The sequence below is a fragment of the Macrosteles quadrilineatus genome, unplaced genomic scaffold (assembly GCF_028750875.1).
Source record: "Macrosteles quadrilineatus isolate MER2022 unplaced genomic scaffold, UCM_ALF_1.0 Scaffold_1__1_contigs__length_201487025, whole genome shotgun sequence".
NCBI lineage: Eukaryota > Metazoa > Arthropoda > Insecta > Hemiptera > Cicadellidae > Macrosteles > Macrosteles quadrilineatus.
In genome coordinates, this window is record NW_026542594.1 from 168,576,272 (window position 1) to 168,597,998 (window position 21,727).

The 21,727-nt window shown below is 35.6% G+C and overlaps 2 protein-coding genes across 2 annotated transcripts in view; one reads left to right on the top strand and one right to left on the bottom strand.

Moving 5' to 3' along the window:
- Window positions 1–2,605, top strand: part of LOC128989463 (set1/Ash2 histone methyltransferase complex subunit ASH2-like) — a 31,508-nt gene extending 28,903 nt beyond the window's left edge. Inside the window, exons 13-14 of the mRNA XM_054411360.1 lie at window positions 1,137–1,229; window positions 2,387–2,605. Of these exons, the coding sequence (XP_054267335.1) occupies window positions 1,137–1,205 (69 nt within the window). The 3' untranslated portion in view covers window positions 1,206–1,229; window positions 2,387–2,605. The remainder of the gene's footprint in view (window positions 1–1,136; window positions 1,230–2,386) is intronic.
- A 2,731-nt stretch (window positions 2,606–5,336) lies between these two features.
- Window positions 5,337–20,086, bottom strand: LOC128989479 (eukaryotic translation initiation factor 1A, X-chromosomal-like). Its single transcript, XM_054411376.1, has 6 exons — window positions 19,933–20,086; window positions 10,084–10,167; window positions 9,189–9,292; window positions 7,966–8,098; window positions 7,419–7,522; window positions 5,337–6,278 (listed from the first exon to the last, which is right to left on the bottom strand). Exons 1-6 carry the CDS (start codon window positions 19,946–19,948, stop codon window positions 6,273–6,275), a joined length of 447 nt encoding a protein of 148 aa, XP_054267351.1. The 5' UTR covers window positions 19,949–20,086; the 3' UTR covers window positions 5,337–6,272.
- Between the last annotated feature and the right edge of the window lie 1,641 nt (window positions 20,087–21,727).

Sequence of the window (21,727 nt, forward strand, 5' to 3'; positions counted from 1 at the left end):
GAATCTCGGCATTTCCGCTCCCACGCTGGGCGATGAGAACTGAACCATACGCTTATCTCCACAGGATATGACTAAGAATAAGTTATTTTGTGTTGATCACAAAAAATATAGCATAGCCTATTGTCAGTTTGTCATCATCGTTTGTAGCTCGAGCTCATCTGATCTGTTTGTTATCTGTGCGGCAAATTTATAACATCATAAAGTGCGTTACGATTTTGAGAACTGATTATCTTATAGCTGGAGTAAACAAACAACGCAACTTGTAGGGAGGGCTGGGAAAGGGGGTTAACAACTCCAAGGTCAAGATAGTTTTTGTGCCTCGAGCCTCCAGTGAGAGGCTATAAACAAACGTCATGTCATGTAACAAAATTGTTGATTGTATCTTTAATGTCGACAAAAGGTTCTGTACTGTATTACGATGGATTTGGAAAGCATCAATCAATAAATTACAGTACTAAAGTTATTAAAATAGGAATTTTATTGACTCTTGCCTAGTATTATAATATTTTCCACTGAAAGTAGGCCTATTTGACTTAACCGTGTTTTGTGTTTATTTGTGACTTTTCTATCAATACGAAAAAGGAGATAAGAGTAGTTTATTTTATAAATAATGCAAGTATGATTTCAAAATAATGATCATATAATTCCAAATGAATAGCACTTCATTATGTTATGATTTTAGGGATTGTCCGTTTCATCCGACCTTTTGAAGTATCCGATCTAGGTCCGGTCCCATTAGGGTCAGTTAAGAGGGGGTCTGCTGTATAGCCTAGCGTGTGTGAAGATGGACCCAGAAGGGGTGTGATTGTGGCGTTGCCATTTCGATCGTCGCGGCCTTGTATTAGAGGTGGCTGTGTATTTTCTTAACTATTTTCAAAACTGACTGTATATAAATTTTTTACCTGACACCCTTTTTGTATAGGTCTCTACTAATTTTTAAATCTTGAACTTTGCAAACATAAGTATAACAGGAGATGCTCACGAAAAAATTAACAACAAAACTACTTTTGTTGCAAATATATTATTTGTGGGATATTGCCATAAGGATATCATGGTAACATTTATATTAAGTATGACAATTATTTTTTGATTCCTGGATTCCATATATGATCAACTATTTAACTGAGTGTTTTCAGGGCTTTCAGAGACCTCCACTGAAAAGTATCATGACAACCCGATCAGAGTTATACTACAAGACACAATGAACAGTTGATACAAGTCAATGTACGGTACGTTGGTTTTTGTTTAACTTTTGCATTTGTACACCTTAAAAGATTTAATCACAATGCAGGGAAATATATTTACTGAACTCAAAAATGTATTGAGTCTTCAAAATATTATTATATCAGGGCTGTAGCTAATAGATCGTAAGCATTGAACAAGTCCTATTATAATTTAACTTAAAAGCTGCAGCCTGAATTTGCAACCAATCTAGCGAGGTTTTATCTTGCAACCAGTAATCATTTTGGTCCTATCTTGCAACCATAATCAGCTGGGTTCTATTTCACAATCATTGATTGCTAAATCATTTTTTGCAACAACTATACTCCGTTCACAAAATTTAGGCGGTTTTAGGGGAAGAAATCTGTCCCCACCACTTGATCCTACCTTTAAATCAATAGCCGAGCAGCTGAGGTTTGTCAAAACGCCAATCAGCTGCAACATATACATTAAGCAAAAAAGTAGTGGGGGACTTCCCCTTTAACCGCCTAAATTTTGTGAACAGAGTATAGTAAGCAGCTGGTGGTCTTAACAAAACCTGTCTTGATTTTGGAATCAAATTAAAGTATAAGTCAGACTCAGAGTGTTAACTGAACCTTGATGCAATCATAGATAAATAATTATACTCCCTTAGTAGATCCTTCATCCTTATGGATCAGCTAAAGACAATTCCATTGTTTGTTCCATTCGGTGCTCTGTAGGGGTCGTGTTTTGTTTACAAACACAGTTTGTTTCTTATTATTTCAGTAATTTAAAACCTCGTTTAACCAAATAATACGATCTAAACATAAACAATAACTCGTTCCCTAGTTATAGGTAGTAAAGCACAAGTCATGAAATGAACCCTAAAATAATAGAAACAAAATTTTGTCAAGACTAACGATCAGTGTCACCAACATGAACTACACAACGAAAAGCGAGCTTCAAAATTTACAATGGGATGAGAAGTCTACTTGTGTTGTAGTCTGATGCAACAAAGACAACACAATCATGTTGTGAATTTAAACCACAACTTTGACCACTGATGATGTTGTTTAACTGACTTTTTGTAAAAATTTTATTTTAACTATTTATAACTTAATAATAGGTTAATAAAAAGGGTATTCATTTTATTAATGTTAAACTAATTTATTTATACTTCTACCTTATTTATTTTATTTTTCAGTCACGTTTCACCAAGGATAGGGGCAAACCTATGAAAAAGCTGAACTACTGCCTAAAGCAAGTTGGAAATCTCATATGATATTATGTGCAATTTTGTTTAGACTTAAAAAGAGTTTTAATAGTAAAAAAATAAGTGTTCATATCTATAAAAGAGAGACTGAAGTGTTATGTGTTTTTTTTCAAGTTTAAGAACGTTATGTATTTATAAAGAAAAAGTTGTTTGTTTCAGTAAAAAGTTCAAAAAAAGTCAAATAGTTTTATATGTGTTTGATTCACAAATAATTGAACTTACCTTATCTCCTTGGCCACTGAAACCTAAGGTTTTTGGCCTCGCCAACGATGCCTCTCAACTGCTCTCTATCTTCATCTGCCTTGGGGGTGGTTCCTAATACTGCTAAGTCCCTCAGCACCTGGCTCTTCCATTGAAGTCTCGGCCTGCCGAGTGGTCTCCTGTCTTCTGGGTTATAATGGTCTACAGTTTTAATTATAGACTTAGCTTCTTGTTCCTGACTCATTCCAGAGGAGTCTACGTCGCAGTCCACAACGGGATGGCGAGGAGTTTGTGTTGTTGTGCAAGTGATTCTGTGAGGGAAACTTGAAGTCCGTATTTCGCGAAGTCTAGGAAAACACTAGTCCGTCTTTGTCTGCGGTGCGGTCTAAAAATGCATTGAACGCCGTACCCCACTGTGGCGTATACCCCTCAGCTAGGAAAACCCGCCTTTAGTTCTCTGTTCTTTCGGATTCTCCACCCTAATTCATTTTGTACCAGTCCATACGTCCTTCTCAGTCAGTATCTTATTTTCAAGAACTACTAGGAGCAAACCCCGGTGTTGGCCGGGTCAAAATAAAATTCACAATAATGGTAATAAAATATGTCTTGATTTTGGTAAAACACTATCATGAACTAAACTGATACAAACCATTAATATCTCAAATGAAAGCCTTTATTTCTAGGACTATTTTAAGACCAAGACATAAAATAAATAACTAAAGTGAAAATCATTGCTTGCAGATAAGTCCTAAAATAATAATAATTATTGTTGATCCGTGCAGCAGCGTGCTTCAGGTACTTCGAATCTTAGTAACCAATCACACAATTGAAAGCTGGTACATCACTGAAGGCTCTTAGTCCAATACTAAAGATAATATGTTAGAACGGGTGAAATTCATCTTTAATTAAAGTAAGAATTTGAACAAAAATTTATGTTTTTTCGGTTGAGTAACACAGTAGATAAAAATTAATGACCATGCTTGATGGCAAATCTGTGCGTGCATACCTTTTAATTTAAGACAACAATTATTAATAATATCCAAGTTAATATCTAATTTAAATTTATATAGTAGCAACAATTAAAAGTTTTATTTCTCCAATAAGTCCGCCTCCCAGAGCCTTCCGCTCTGGAGTGACTGCTCCACTCACTCCACGATCGCTAAGCCACTGTCACAGCAATTGCAATCCAAGCAAATCTCCAGTCAGTTAATTTTTCTCAAATGGGTCCACAGTTAAGTTTTACGCGGTTCACGCCCATAAAACATTAGCTCAATAAGAATATATATTTTGTTTTAACCTGCGTCACAACCAAATTTAGGTCTTTCCACTTAATAACAACTCCGTATAATACAAGTTTGTTTGTTGTATTTTTGTTATACATACATCATCATTACGTTAATAACCTATTTTTATGGATGGACGGGTCCAGATATATTCGGGGAAAAATATTCCCGATTTTCGGGATGGGACTATGCCGTGACCGCAAGTCATACTGACGATCACCCCATGACCGCGAGTCATTTTGACGATCGAACCGTGACTGCGAGTAATTTTGACCGCGAGTCACAAATTTCTATACCTGTAAATTTTTACCCATTTTTTTGATTTTATAGATCAGTGCCACAAATGGTAATAATTGATTTTGTTTGTCTTGTTTGGTAACTGCAATACTCAACGTTGGCGAAATAACCGCAGAGTTATACCGACGATCATGCCGTGACCTCGAGTCATACCGACGATCACGCCATGACCGCAGAGTCATTTTGACGATCGCACCGTGACCGCGGAGTCATACCGATGATCACGGCATGCCCGCGGAGTAATAATGACGATCACGCTGTGACCACAAATTCATACCGACGATCATGCCGTGACCGCGAGTAATATCAACGATCACGGAGTCATACCGACGATCACGAAGTAACCGCGGAGTCATACCGACGATCAAGCCGGAGTCATACCGACGATCACACCGGAGTCATACCGACGATCGCACTGGACCGCAAGTCATATCGACAATCACCCCGTGATGGCGGAGTCATACCGTCGATCGCGAAGTAACCACAGAGTTATACCAATAATCACGCCGTGACTGCGGAGTCATACCGACGATCCCTCCGTGAGCGTGAGTCATTTTGATGATCGCACCGTGACTGCGAGTCATTTCGACACAAATTACTATACCTGAAAATGTTTACCCATTTTTTTATAGATCAATGCCACAAATGGTTAAAATTGATTTTGTTTGTCTTGTTTGCTAACTGCAATACTCAATACTTTCTTTTTATGCACAGGAAAAATCTGTCCTGTCCTGTCCTGAAAATTTGGAAGGAAATAAAAATCCCGTTCCGTCCCGTCCCAAGCTAAAAATTCAATCCCGTCCATCTCTACCTATTTTTAAGTTATATAAATGCAATGTAAATATAGAATGGAGTCAGATAATCTTTGTGGCTTTTAGACTAAGGGCTTCTTTTACCCAGTATCATTTATTTAGCCCCAATGATCAGGGTCAGCTTGTTCCAGTTTCGACCCATCAAAAAGATAACTTTTCTCTGGATCAACTTTTTTGATATTAAGGGATAACTATAACCACTCAGCTACCCAGCCAGTTAGTTGTGTTTACTGTTAATTAATAGTACTAATTGATTTAATTTAAATGGATAAATAAAACATCCAGTCAGACTGGGCTAACATATTTATTTACAAAAAATAATACCAAACATGTTAACCAACAAAAGAAAACGGCCGGATGTAATAATCAAATACACATTAAATACACTCGCCCAATCTTAAGATACACCCATATAGACATATTTTAGAGAACCAATTATGATCTTGGTGCCTGAACATCTTTATAATACAATTTATAATTTTTTTACATATGAATAGAACTAATTCAGTAGTACGTGATTTTGTAGCGATGCAATTGATTCATAAGGCCAATGGGCACTCTTCAGTAAATATATACATACTTTGAATAAAAAACAAAAAGTTATAGATCGTGCTGGTTATAGTGGTGAGCAGGATGTACATGACCACCAGAACTCTTTCCCCACTAAAGTGACTTGTGTTATTTTGTAGTCATTTCAACAATTAATTGGATTATTGGTGTCTCTTAGTTGTGAGACTTTCCTCATCCCTTCCTATACACCATCTCAAACAACATGATCTATACCTCTATTTAATTTATATTCAAGTAGCATCTTTGAGTGTGACGAAAACAAAAGTTTCCGAGACATATTTATTTAATTAATGGATTGAAGGAAAAATATTTTTTATATAATTTTAACTATTATTTGAGATTGTTTCAAACAATCCCCTTTGAGCATCACTAATAAATTTAACTTGTTCGTCATGGTCAATATTGTATGATTTGTGCTACTTAATATGCTCAAGTTTCAATCCTCATTGAACACCATACAATGGCTCAAGCCAGGCAAACTGATCACAATAATTAACTAAATTGCGAAAACAAATTGCTAAAGTCAAAATAAACAAGTTTAAATCAACTATAAATTTATATATTCTGAAAATGTACATCGTGTGCTAGTTACGAGGGAAGAGGGAGGAGGCGGGGGTTGCGACCAGGACTCGAGAAGTGCAGTTGCTCCTGGTATCAGATCTGGAACAAAGCAATTTGAGATAAGAACAAATTGGTAACAAACTGTAATTAACTGTTTCTTATTTCTTTAAACCTATTGGTATTATAGATCACAGTACTTTAACTATTTCCAAAAGTTTTCATTTAGCCAGAGATTACAGTATAAGCGTAAATATATGTTTTAAGTGTTATAAGACGTATCTTTATTTACTTTTCATAAATTTAATAACACGTACAATGCTGATCAAGAAGTTATTTAGATATTACAGTGCTAGCGTGAAATACGGAGGTTGCTGGTTCCATCTAAAGCTGAACCAGTTCCGGACCCAGATGACTATTAATGATACCGTCTATCAAAATGTCAATGTTAGATGACCAGGGATTTGCCGTTGCCTTACAAAGACTTTCAAAAAAGCCCAATACTGTCGGAAAACACTGTGATAACTTATGCAACTTTACAATAATCTTATAATAGTCAACCTTTTCTAAACAATTCATGGCCTCTGTTATATTAAAATGAACCAACACCAACCGTTTGAATTTGGAATAAATTGAAATTTGTTATATAAACATTCAGTCAGGGGTGCTCACCCCCCCCCCCCCCCCCCGCCACAAACTCTATATCGCAGAATACTTCCCAAATTTGTTGTTCAACTCATGCCCAGAAGGTTTAGTGGTATCCCCCAGATAGAATACGGGTCCTTCCAAAAGTATTATTTGATTAGGCTGCAAAATTGTTGTTTTTTTAAGCTTTAAAATGAAACTTTTATTGCACTTTTTGTACACTTTTTGACTGGGTTTTTTAATCGTGTAAAACATATCACAATTCAAACAAAATCAGCTATCTGACACATACTTTTACCCTAGCTTAACAATAACTCTTATGTTGTAAGTGTAAGCAATGGGCCGAGTAATTATTATCAATTTTAATTCATTCATTTTTACCGTAACAGTTATGTGACATAATTAATGAATTTGGATAATGGTAAATAAGCTTGTAGCTGTTCTAACCCTTGTTTCTTGCTACTCTGACTGTTTAATCCTCACTTGTTTTGTAACCGGTCCCATTTTAAGACAAGGTTTCAATCGTTTCTCTAACAAAAAATAATTTAAACGCCACAAAAAAATAAGAATTTGAAAAACTTTAGTAGTTCAACTTACATTATCAACAGGATCGCCCTCCCCTTCGTCGCTGATCTCGTCTCCGAACTCGATGTCTTCATCAAAGCCGTCCTCCACGAATGTGACAGTGTCGTTGATACGCACTGCAACAAAGAAAGATTTCAGAAGTGGCACTAAATAAACCAGCTTACATAAAAAGATATTTCACCTTACATTTTGTTCCTTGTTTTTACTTCTTTGCCAAGTAACAATTTCCGAACAGATTACTATTAAACATGTATAGTTTACATGCAATCTACTCAAGTCATCTTTCTGAAATTCATACACATGGGGAAAATTATAACATTGTTAAGCCTCCATACGAAACATTAATAGGCTATAATAAAAAAATGTAACGTTGGATTTTAGTTAAGTATATAGGCCTGCAGGAAGTCTATCCTACTAACTGAAAAAAAAAAAAACAGAACTCAATTTACTTTAAAACTACGGTAACACAAAATAATGTCCACAGCAATAAAAGACTCATTATAAATAGAGAAATTACAGTCTCACTGGAAAACAAAATAAAGTTTCAAACAAAACCAACCAGTCTCTGGGAACTCTCCGTATGTTTTGAGATTCCTTGCCTCGTCTGGTGTATATTTCAGAATAACATCAGCTTTGGCATCTTGGTAGTCTCTTAAACCAATGAGAATGATATCTCCTTGGTTTATCCATACCTTTAAACAAAATAATAGTACTGTAGTTGTAAAATAGTTTCATTCATTTTGCACAAAGCTTTAACTATAATTACAACAATGACTGCAAAGAAATGACTTGAGCCATTAAAAAATTCCCCAGACCTTTTAAAAAACCCAAGTTCAACATTTCATAAAAGCACAATATAACGTGTATCCATATCCTACTGTAAAAATTGGTTCTCCCTTTAGTTATAAATAATTTACAAACTTGAATTTGCTTTCAAAACTGTTTAAGAATAGCAACGCTAAGTGCATACACCGGTGCAACAATCATGATCGCAGCAAAATTTCTGATCACCTCCAGCAATCATGGAACATTCCGTAATCATATACAGCGATATACATGTCAACAATCTTAATAATTTCCCACGGTCGTAACTGTGCTGATCTACAATTGTGACAACATCCATGATCATCTGCAGGGATCATGGCAACATCCGTATTGATTTCCTGCAGTCGGGGACACATCTGTGATGATTTTGCCGTCATTTGGGGCAAAATTCGCACAATCTCCAGCAGTCATAATAACACTTGTAGGCCCTATTCAATTCCTGACCCAGTACCATGTCTACACCCCTGATAATTTTCCACAGCTGTAATAATAACTTAGATGATATACTGTAACGTGAATTAGGATGGCATCAGCTTAAACGATACTTTCTTACGATCTCTGTGACACCCACGAGCTTCATGATTCACTTTTATTTTCACTAATGTCCGCCAATTGATCGTTTTCTGTTTTTATGTGTAATTTAATTTTATGTACGGTACCTGATTCAAACTTTCAGTAGGCTAACCTTGAATTCATTACAGTACTTTACACTACAATGGGAAAAAAAAAAAAAAACTGTGATATTTCACAGATTTTACTGCAGGTTAACACAACTAATAGTTTTTGGAAACCTTATTTCACGGGTATTAAGTTTAAGCTTATTTCACGCTTCAGTGGGTATCCTAGACGTTCTTGAATACAAAAATGGAACAAAATTTTTAATTTTAAAACCAAACTCACTAAATTTTGTTATAAAACTATCAATAGGCAAGTTCTTCTTTTAAAACTTCTCATTACCTTCTTCCGGAGCTTTCCTCGGATGTGACATAATCGCTTGATTCCATCAAAACACATGGCTTCAAGACGTCCATTTCCAAGCATTTTTGTAACTTGAGCGTATTCTGTAAAACACACAAGATATGAGGATCCACCACACATTTTGGATGAATTATATTTTATCAAAACAGGTTTGTCTAGTCTATTTTTGGTAGATAATACGAGGTTTTCATTAATTGAAAGGGATTTAACAACATTTTAAATAGGTCTACAATGTTTAAAACCGGCACAGGTGTCGAAGCATCTGGGTATATAAAAACCTTACTACTTGTCTGATCTAGGATTTAAAATAATCAAAAATAAGTTTACCACTTGCTCAAAGTAGTAGAATATCAAACGTTTTAATCGCTGGTTATTTAGGATTTTAATTTTGGGCTTTGAAATAAATATAAGTTACAAATTTACAGCGTCTTATGAGATTAGTTGGTTGAGATCTGCTCATTTAATACAAGAGAGAGGTTGATCTATTACAATAACATGGGACAAAGAAAGCCTATGGAGAAGAAAGTATTTTATTCAACCCACAAAAGACACTTTTAGGTGGTATAAGGGCATTAATTTTTTGCTAATTTTAAGTAGGTAGGCCTAGCCTAAACCTAATTAATTTTAGAAAAAAATATTTATAAAGGAACTTTATCAACTAAAATGTAAAAACACCTTGGGAAAATAAGAAATGTTTACAGGCAATGGGGTTAGGCTGATCATGTAAAGGGGGTAGTCAGTCTAGTTGGTTAGGCCTAACCACCATAAAAAGTTTATAGTTGGTTATAAGCATGATATTTACTGAGAAAAAAATATTGTTTATCTTAGAGAAGAGATTAAATTCAGTTAGCCTAACTATAATAAGAAAACATACCTTGTCCATCCTCTTTGAAAACCAACTCACGCTTCTCTGTTTCATTTTCATTCTTACCCCTTCTGCGGTTTTTACCTCCCTTTCCTAAAACAGAAAGACTATGGTAAAAAACTTAAACCAGGCTTAAAATTTTGAATGAAAATACAAAAATGTAATAAATAGCAGAGTGTACAACTTACAGTTTGTTAATATTTAATACTCTATTCTACACACATTGTGGCTTCTTCTGGTCCTTCTGATCTTAATGTGGTAATTTACATTGATTAATCTACAATTTTTTTAAATAATGCAAATGTAAATAATACAGTTGTGTTATTATTTAGGGCTAAGCTTAATTACTACTGTTTAACCAAGCTTAGCATGATGGCAGGAGGTTGTCAGATGCTCATGACGGACGGTTGATAAGTTACTGGTTTCTGTAATCCACAAAATCGTAAGAAAATGTTTGGGCTTGGTCTAAGTAAATGAGCTGGCGTTTTTGCCAAATAAACATCATGTATCATCAAGGTTGTGTATGCCTACACAAGTTACTTTAAGGGCTACAGGTTTAGAAAATAACTGAATAATGAATTTGAATATAGATTAACCTAAAGTTTTTAGAAAATAATTGCTAAGGTTGACTAAGTAGGCCTAAAGCGGGGTTTACACTATCTGTTCCAGTTCTTTGTCCCGAAAACCCTGTCAATGTTCTCCCACCTGGTCGACAGAGAGTTCTATTTAGACGACCCGTTCTCTGCGCCCTATCTGAGTTCAGTGTGTTGCTTTTCTTCATTGAAGAATGTCATAATTAGTTCAAGTTGTTTTTTTTGGACATTTTCAAAGTGCAATGTAAACTTAATGGCTCCATATTTACCAAGGCGGCAAGTTGTTAGAGTAGTATTTATCGGCATTGGCAGCGTGCAAGAAAGGAGGAAAACGAGGATATGGATGAAACAGATAGGAACTTACTTCCGAAGACCTATACGAGACATACAAGACTTCTGGACATATTGGATGCTGAAGACCTTCGAAATTTCTCGCATATGATATGACACCCGCGATTTTCACAATATGATGACCTCATAAAAAAATACCTCCGCCGCAGCAAACCTGCTGACTGAGCGAATTTCCGTTAAGTTAGTCTGAATTGGTTTTCAATTAAATATATAAATAATGTTAGTTTTAACGAGTACCTAGGTTTGCTGCTACATGGAAACTAATAAAGTGTGTTTTAGTAAAATATTAATAGCTTTGTATAAAATAAATAAACTTGCCAAGTTTGATCCAAATATATCCATAAACAAGCAAACTAAAACATTGGAAGGTATGGGGGTTTTAGTGAGTGGGAGAAAATTTCGCGCCGTTCCGGCCAAACCTCGCATGCGGGGTTGGTTCGGCAGATTGGCCACAACCTAAACCCCAACTCTCACTTGTTAGCTGCGGAGAGCTACCTTCTGCCACTGGGTGTTGGTCCACCTACAGAACCAAGTGAGGGGGGCCCTAGACTAAGGTGTAATGCGATCCGTGCCAAGAGTCTTGTGGCACTGGGGGCCTAATATTCAGTGTCTTAACGGAGCCTTCTGGGAACCAGGGGTAACCCAGTCGTACACACCCCTTACCTCTCTAATCGGGTCACTGGGGAGGTGGACTTAAATACCCGGTATTCGTGAGAACAATGTAGACAGTCTGACCCAAATGGAGGAGGAAGGTCTACTGAAATGTGACGATGACGACAAGCTCGCAGAAACCGGAAAGGAACGAAAAACGACTTTCCAGGGGCGAGTTGCAAAGTTGGAGGATAGCGGATGCTTTAGCCAAAGGCGAAAAGGTGCTATCCAGAAGTGAGAGGAGGCTGGTGTGGGCAGCCAAGCACCCTAACTCTGCTGCCTGCAAAGCCAGTTCCTCCGGGAACTAGGATGCTGGGAAAAAGCAGAGCAAGGGTGGTACCCCCAAAGCTGACTCTAATGAAGTCTCCAGGAAGAAAGGTGGAGGCTGTGCTGACGCAGCCACAAAGGATTGGCTGGTCAAGCAAGTTCAGGAGCTGAGACCTTTCAGGGAAATCTCGCTACGGCTTGCCCCAGCCAGAGACCTTCAAAGTCAAAGTCAAAGTCAAAATAAACTTTATTCGTATGAATACATTACAGCATCAGAATAGAGTCACATATAACTAAAAATCCCATACTTTCATGCTATATAGCTAAAATACAATATATTTAAAACTATATATAAAACCCAGGCAACCAGTAGTGGAGCCCTCACTTAAGGAAACTCCGAAAAAGAATAGAGAGCTTTATTAACAAGATATTCTTTCAGCAATTTTTTAAATTTATTGTAATTTTGCTCATTTCTAATTAAATTTGGCAACTGAGTAAAAAATTTGGTGCCCATATATTTAGTTTTGTTTTTATAAAAATGCAGATTATGTTTATCAAAAATAATTTTATTTCGGGTATTATAATGATGCTTGGATTCAAAAAATATATCACTTTCATGTTCTTTGACATACTTTATTGTTTCTAAGACATAAAGACTGTAAACTGTCAAAATTTTAAGATCTTTAAATAAGTTTTCGACACTCTCTGTGCTATTTAAACCTAACATAATTCGTATTGCTTTTTTTTGTTTTATCAGAATTTTGTCCAAATTATATATTGAGGTAGCTCCATATATACAAATTCCGTATGCCAGATGAGAGTGTATTAAAGAATAATATATTGTTTTCAGCACTGTAAGGTCAGATATTTTCGACATTTGCCACAGTGCATATATTCCTGATGACATCTTTTTCACTACATTATCAACATGATCATTCCAAGATAGATGTCGATCAATGAAAAGTCCTAAAAATTTTGTCTGATTTGCTTTATTTATTATGTTATTGCCAACTTTGATTTTTGGATCCAGAGCTATTTTATTTTGTTTTGTGGAGAAACTTACTATCATTGATTTGCTTGTATTTAATAGAAGGTTATTTTGATTTAAAAAATTTTGAATACTCATTAAGTCCAAATTGGCTGAGAGCTCAATATCAGAACTGGAATTTCCTTTAACAATTAAATTAGCATCATCTGCATATAGTGACATCGAACTGAAGCTGGTACTCTTAGGCAGACCATCCAGGTAACACAAAAAAAGTAATGGACCCAGGATGGATCCCTGAGGTACTCCATACTTAATCACCTGAGCTTCACAGACATAGCTTCTTAAATAATTACAATAATTACCATAATCTAGATATTTCATTTCAACAAACTGATGCCTATTACATAAATAAGAGGAAAACCAAGCACACTCTTTTCCTTGAATACCCAGTGATTTTAATCTTTCAATTAAAACAGGGTGTGCCACACTGTCAAAAGCACGGGAGAGGTCAAGGAAAATACCCACCACCCTTTCACCCTTATCAACTGCATCAATTATGTTTTCAATAAATTCAACTGCAGCAGTTATTGTGGACTTCCCTTGCCGAAAACCATGCTGCTCTTTATCTAACAAATTATTCGATTCTAAAAAGTTTACTAACTGATTGTATACTATCTTTTCAAATATTTTTGAAAAGGATGATAGCAATGAAACAGGTCTATAACAAGTTATATCTTTACGGTCACCTTTTTTAAAAATAGGGATAACTTTTGAAATTTTTAATTTATCTGGGAAATGACCTGAGATGAAAGATGAATTAATTAGATGAACTAGGGGTTTAAGTAAAAATTGTGAAGATTTTTTTATAAGGGTCATAGGAATACAATCGATACCAGTAGAATATTTATTGTCAAATAAAGAAATTACCTTCAGTAATTCCTCTTCTGTAATTGGTGTGAATCTGAATTTAGTATTAGTTTTTAGAGGAGGAACTTCCAGTTGCAGTGGGGGAATATTGGGAACCACAAATCTCTCCACTGCATTAACAAAAAAATCATTAAAGACTCTGCTAACTTCCATTGGTTTATTAATTAACCTATCATTGTAATTCAAACATATATTATTATTTCGGCTTTCTTTTTTTCCTAATTTAGTATTTATTATATTCCATGTAGTTTTAACCTTGTTAGAAGAATTTTTAATTTTGTTACTTATTTGACTTTTAGTTGTATTCAATAAAGTCTGATTTAGTAATACTTTTTTCTGCTTAATGTGTTCTTTTATTGCCTGATTTTTTGTTTGCCTAAACAAACTTTCCAAATCAATTATATCTTGTTTTATGGCTTTAAGTTCTGTGGTTATCCATTTTCTCTCCGGTTGAGTCCTCTCAGAAATGAACACCTTAGGAAAAGATAAATCGAAATAATATCTAAATAGTGAATCAAACACATGATACTTTCTTTCAACTGGTGCTTGGAATACCTCAATCCAAGTTTCTTTGGAAATGTACATCATGAAGTTTTCATAATTAGCTACATTGAAAACCCTACCTTCTTTTTTGATATTATTTTTATGTCTTTTATCTACATTAAATATATCAAGGCATTGTGCATCATGATCAGACACAGTAGTTATCACACCTCTAACTTCTAATCTATAAGTATTTACATTTGTAATAAAGTTGTCTATTGCAGATTTTGAATTTTTTGTGATCCTGGTTGGAAAATCTATTTTATAATCTAAATTACACATTTTCAGGATGTTTTTAAACTTTTTGTAAGTATTATCTTTGTTAAGAACATTTATATTGATGTCTCCAGTTATAATTACATGCTTATATCTTTTACATAGTTCATAAGTAAGAATCTCTAATTTATCCAAAAATGGATGGATATAACAATACAGAGGACTACGATAAATACAAGCCAGAACAAAAATGAAATTCCCCACCCTGAATTCAGTCAGGCAACATTCAAATTCTTTTTCAGCTAGAATCTCTGACACAGCCTTAATTTTAACTGATTTACTTGTAAGATTATTAAGTCCTAGAATCATTACTCCTCCCCCTGAAGTTTCTTTCCGTAAAAAATGTGATCTAATAGTATATCCTTCAATATTAAAATAATTAAATTTACTTTCATCTAAATTAACTTCAGTTAATGCAATAATATCAGGTTTTATCTGATCCAAAGTTAGTTGCAATTTTCCTAAATTAGCTGAGACACTTCGAACGTTTTGATGAAATATGGTAAGTTTGCTGTCACAATAATTTGTTACATCTCCAGAGTCAGGAAACTCACCACATTTCACCCTACTTCCATCTGTACTACAAATATTATTACTGACACTATCTAAACTTAAGCTGTGTTAACCTTGTGAAAGCTGTGAAGGTATATTTATGTGCCCAGCCCTACAAGGTCTGCGTATGAGATCCCTCGTACGAAAAACGACTTTCCAGGGGTGAGTTGCAAAGACGGAGGATAGCGGATGCTTTAGCCAAAGGCGAAAAGGTGCTATCCAGAAGTGAGAGGAGGCTGGTGTGGGCTGCCAAGCACCCTAACTCTGCTGCCTGCAAAGCCAGTTCCTCCGGGAACTAGGATGCTGGGAAAAAGCAGGGCAAGGGTGGTACCCCCAAAGCTGACTCTAATGAAGCCTCCAGGAAGAAGGTGGAGGCTGTGCTGACGCAGCCACAAAGGATTGGCTGGTCAAGCAAGTTCAGGAGCTGAGTCCTCTCAGGGAAATCTCGCTACGGCTTGCCCCAGCCAGAGACCTTGTGAAAGCTGTGAAGGTATATTTAGGTGCCCAGCCCTACAAGGTCTGCGTATGAGATCCCTTGGCCTATTGATGGGAGATCAAAGGGAAGAACAGGTCACCATAGTCAAGAGGCTCTCACGGTTCACCAAGGACCTGGGATTTGACGGAGAATGAGGACCTGTGAACGAGGGTGCACAATAAGCTGTTCTAGCTGCGATGCAATCCCATGGTAACTTGTAAGCCTGGCCCTCTGTTAAAAAAAAAAAAAAAAAAACTAAAACATTTTACAATATAAAATAATAGGTATCCATAAGAATAATATGGGAATTTAGGATTTAAATTTTTTGGAATTTTCTCCATTAGGCTACCAATTACCCGAACAAAAACACTTTGATTTATGCTAAATTATTTGTTTTCAAGCATGTCTTAACATGCCTAAGGTAATTAATAGCTAACTTACCTACTTCCCTATAGGGAAATTCACTAAAATAGTAGGCCTACAGTTAAGCTTGAAGCAGTGAAGAATTTCGGATTTCACGTCCAGTTCCTAGAGGAAGGTCACTATCCCCACGTTTCCTCCCTAAATCGGATGGAAATCTCTCCTGACCTCCCGAATCTGGTCACCGGCCAAAACGTGACCAGGAGCACTGATTTACATGATCGGATTTCAGGGCCGACATCGATCGGGCTCGATTTCAGGGCCGACATCGATCGGGTCATATTAAACTGGGCTTAACTTGGACCTCACTTTTGTGCACTTCTAACAGGCCCAAAGTAGGCTAGGACAACTTATGAAAATTGCTGTTGTGAAATAAGTTCTTTAAAAGAGATAATTTGCTATTTCTTGGCCCTTCTCATTCAAGGTGGGTTGGCTAGGCTATGTGGATTAGAGTAAGTTAGATTGTTTGATGAACCTACCTAAGTTAACTTAACTTACATCTATCAAGAAACTAACTTAGAAGGTAACAATTTCAATTGGAGCTAAAAGATTGGCACCAACTAATAACTTATTAATAACTGTCCAGACAGCCTTGAAAATTTGAAGCTGAAGGTGTAGGTGGATGGTTTAACAGAGTTCATTAATTGTAGAGAGGATATCACATCGTTTGCACTGTAAGTTATGTAAAAAAAAAACAATAAGTTAACCTTTAAGACTTTTAACTTCATTTCAGTAAAGATTTAGGTAATTATTTACCGTATTTACATTGTGATATGATGTAATTTTGATATGTCTACTTACAGTATTTTTAACGCTGAATGCAAAAATGCAATCAGTTTTGGTCGGAGAGATTCCTAAGTGGGCGTACAGTTAAATAATTAATATTAAGCTTCAGTTTTGTAGATTTATCAACATATTTGTGGTATATACGAGTCCAAGTTCTAGTGGCGACTAACACTAAAAGGGGTGGAAGGTTTGTGGAGTGGAAACAGCTGTCAGTTGTTTACATTCAATATGCATTCAATACTAAACAAACAAAACCACACACGACGCCATGAGAGCAAAATCAGAGTTACAATATGCTATACAGTAGAACCTCGTTAATCCGAACTAATTAGGACCGGGGGTAGTTCGGACTATTGAATAGTTTGGATTACAGAACATATTGTTGTTTATACATAACAATAGCTAGGGAAAAGTGAAAAATGCTTTATAAAGCAAAATACAGTGTTATTTAATACAGTAGTAAACATAGGAAATAAACGGTACTGTACATTACAATTAAAATAATTACGGTACGTATATCAATAAATACAGTATACAATAAAGAACTACTGTACTGTGTATAGAGTACAGCAATGAGGCGTTCGGATTAGTGGACATTCGGATTACAGAGGTTCTACTGTAACTAGATTTTTCAAAGAAAATGGAGTTTGGTGCTGTTTAGAAAATACAATAAATCAACTACGATAACTTACATAAACTGTTAATCACATGAACTTAAAATATAAAACAAAATAGCCCAGAATTTATTCACGTAAAATATCAGTAAGAAGCTAGGCCACTGCCGACATGATCATCGTCCTCATTCCAAACCTCAACCATTGGCTAATGCCTCAACGTCTGTTAAAACGTGCCATAGTGCATAATCCCAAAGTACATAATCCCATTGTGTCTAAAAGTGAAAACGTGCCACAGTGCATAATTTAATGTATCAGCAACTAATAAATGATGTTACATTTAATCTAATCTAATCTAATCTAACGTAACCCAACCTTAATATTAATGTTTAAATTGCAGTTTATGTCAGAAAAGGCATGTGAGGAAGATAGGTCGGACTTTATGCGGATTCGTGACTATATTAAGTCCTTTGAAGTGAGGTTAGATTAGGTAAGTTAAAGGTTAGGTTATAATGAACCTTTACCTTCCTAATCTAAACTCACTTAAAAACACTTAACCCTCCAAGTGTCCATAGTTTAGGCCTTAATGTCCACCTATTTTTGGCGCATTTGCAAGGTTTTATTAAAACGGTTCTGAGAAGCTTAAAACAATGTTAATTCTAATGTTCTATATACCATTTTGTTTGGAAAATCATGGGCTTCAATATTATATATAAAACATAAGGAACATTTTTTCAAAAAAAAAATTTTTTAGGTAAAAAAAATATAATTTCGAAAATTTTCAAAAAAAAAATAAGTTTGCGCCTAATGAAATTGTATAAATTATAGGCCTATAAATATTTGAAAATAGCCACTTTGTTCTAAATTTTATGAGGATTACAAATATATAATAATATAAGGAAGTATATTTGCAAATAAATAAGTTATGGGCAAAAAACTGATTTCAGTACATAGCGTTTAGCTAAGAATGCATAGCCTAACCATAGCTAGGAATCTGGCTGATAATTTACATCAATATCACTACCTACTTCTTCAGGATCATCAACCAGCACTTCAAAACCACTTAAATCTTCTTATAATGCACCACGTATATCACTACTTTTGATTTTTAACACTAAAACAATGATAAACGTAATAAAACACATCAGTCATCGGTCCGGGGGAACCTAGCTGTTTACAAATACACGCACGTCAGCTGTCTGCTACAATATTTTCAGAACTAAAATGAATAGCGCTTAGAGACAGACATCTGGAGACAGCTTAGAATGTAATGGAAAGAACGATACCTAACTCGATCCAGTTCAATCCGATTCAGTCAGTTATAGAGCCTTCGCCGTAAACGATGTCTGCTTGTCGAAAAATCGGCAAGTAACACTATACAAAGTGTGGTGCTTGCCGAATTTTCGTCAAGTAACACTGGGAGGGTTAAATACAGTCACGAATCTGCATAAAACCCGACCTACCTTCCTCACATGCCTAAATAAGAACTGATTATTTGATTTCAAAAATCAAACAAATTGATTTGATTTAATTCTGCATTAGATCAAGTATAAACAGTTTTTTTGCTCTTCTCACTCAGTCCTCCTCACTCCTCACTCAGTACGGACCCGGCCAGTCCAGACCACGCCATATTACCATTACCTTCAATACCGCTCAATTATCCTTAGATTCGTAATCCTAACCTTCGTTTTACGGCCACTACGGCAAATTAGGAATCTCTCCGACAAAAACTGATTGCATTTTTGGATTCAGCGTTAAAAATACTGTAAGTAGACATATAAAAATAACATCATATCCCAATGTAAATACAGTAGGCCTAAATAAGTTATTTGCCAAGATTTACTAAACAAATAAGTTAAAAAGAAATTAACTCTAATAAAGTTTACCTAAGTTAGTTTCTATTTTTGGCCCTGGTTCACTTTTTAAATTTCATTTTAACCTTATCAAATAGGCTGTACCTACACTCAGAAACATAAGTTTGAGAATAAGTTTAGTTAGGCTTAGGTATTCATCTAAGACAGAATGGTAATATTTTGTTCATGGTTCAAAAAGAATATATTATGAACTTGACAGAAGACCTGGTAATGAAAATGGAGGTTGTGAAATTTTCCTTTATTTGAAAAGCCTAGAGGGTGAGTTCATGGTGACAGGTCTTACTTCATAATTGCATTGCTTTTAACACTGAATGTTAAACAAAATTATATATTGAACCAGAAATCGATGAATATTTAATATTGGGCAGTTTGTGGTGCACATCCTAGTCTAATTTGTCGGGAAATCGATGTTACAACAGAAAATGATGGATAAGAAAATACAGAAAGTTCAGTTTGTCAAGTCCACAACTGGAGTCTAATTACTTTGTATCAGGGCAAAGATGATAAAATGTAATGTAAAAATAAGTATGTAGAATCTTACCCTTGTTCTTCGGCATTCCAAATAAGCTTTACTGGACTTGTGGTTACTTAAAATATGCAACAAATCACCAGAAGTAAACAACTATCTCGTCAACAGCATTACGCCAAACTCCATAAAGGAAGTAAAAGTTGGATGGATGGATGGAGTGGGGAACGGTGGGAGTGGAGTGGAGTTGAGCAGACAGATAGATCACCACGCAAGTCAAAAAGAATGGTTAATTTGGAAAAATAAATATCAATAATAATTTTGGCTTTTTAGTTTTTACCACAAAAGAGCTAAACAACTTTAAATTTTTGTCTCAAAATTTATAATGTTTAGGGATTAGACTTAACAATAAGATATGACAAGAAATTTAAAAATTAATTTAGAAATGATTGGTTATAAAATAGACTCTAAACACATTTCTATGATTTCATAACTTTTGCAGATGTATTTTCCTAACATCCTATATTTATTTACTTATTTCTAAATAAAATGCATTTTGTCGTTAAAATATGCAGATATCAGATCATAGTACAACAACTGGCTGCTTAGCTGACGGATGACATTGTAATTATGAGCATTGATTAAGGACTACTACATTCTTATTTACCTATTTTTGCCTGAAGGCCTTGTAGGATGCTGAATCACTCTATGCGCATTTTGCCGCTGAGTGCGGCATCTTCATGTAGCTTTTCCTCTTACACTAATTTCTTACACAATATACACATATTTACAATAGATATCTTACTGTTCACTTCGCGGTCGCGGTTGCCCTGCGACTGCAACACGAGCAGCAGGGTACATATGTTACGGTCGGCACTGTTAAGGCCGGTATCCACAGTGCCACAGTGCGAGGCAGCTCGCTGCGAATGCCTCGTTGCGAATGCTCGGCTTTGCCTCGGACTGTGGATACCGGGGTTGCTCACTGCGAGCACATGTGCGGCGCTCACGTCGCACTCCCACAATGTGAGGCGAGCCGTGTACTTGTCGGTCTCAGAGCAGTGCTCAAAGGTGCCTCACCCCGAGCTGTGCGTTAAGTGGATACAGTACCTGCGCTGTCTGCCTCGCACCGTACCAGGCTGTTCTCTGCAAACCATTCCACGCGAAACTGTCATCATGGATACTCATGATAGAATAAGAGATTAGTGAAGTGTTGCGAAAGTAAACGTTTGCTATATGTGTGAGCTCAAATTTATGGCGCACAGATTGTTATAACTACCAATAGACTATATTACAGCCTTGACATTTCAGAGAGTACTTTATAAATTAACAGCAGGTCATAGAATTTGTAATTAGTTTTTGAATTGTTATTGTTCATCTTTGTCCTAACATTTGTTTGATCTTATTTACTATTTATTATTTAGAATGAGCTTTAACACTCAACCATGGGTAAAACCATAGACTAACCAACACAAGTACTAAATTTTGAAGCACGTTTTTCGTGTCCAGTTCATGTACGTGACACATGGGCGCTAGTGTCGACGAAACTTTGTTTCTATTATTTTAGGGTAAATTTCTTGATTTGTGCTTTATACTGTTTGGTTATATAACTAGGGGACAAGTTATTGTTTATGATTAAATCGTATTATTTGGTTAAACGAGGCTTTAAATGGCTGTAATAACGGGAAACAAATTGTAAACAAAACACGACCTCTACATAAACCGTACAGAACTAACAATAAAATTGTCTTCAGCTGTTCCATTAGGATGAGAAATCTACTAAGGGAGATCTATGGTTTTATCTATGGTAAAACAAGGGAGTATGTTTTATCTATGGTTTTATCTATGGTAAAACATACTTCCATAGGAAGTG

Excerpts from the sequence above, each read along its gene's own strand:
- LOC128989479 (XM_054411376.1), bottom strand. Across the intron at positions 9,293-10,083 it reads TTTCAAAGAGGATGGACAAG|AATACGCTCAAGTTACAAAA; the intron begins GTATGTTTTCTT and ends TGTGTTTTACAG. Across the intron at positions 8,099-9,188 it reads GAGGAAAGCTCCGGAAGAAG|GTATGGATAAACCAAGGAGA; the intron begins GTAATGAGAAGT and ends TTTTGTTTAAAG.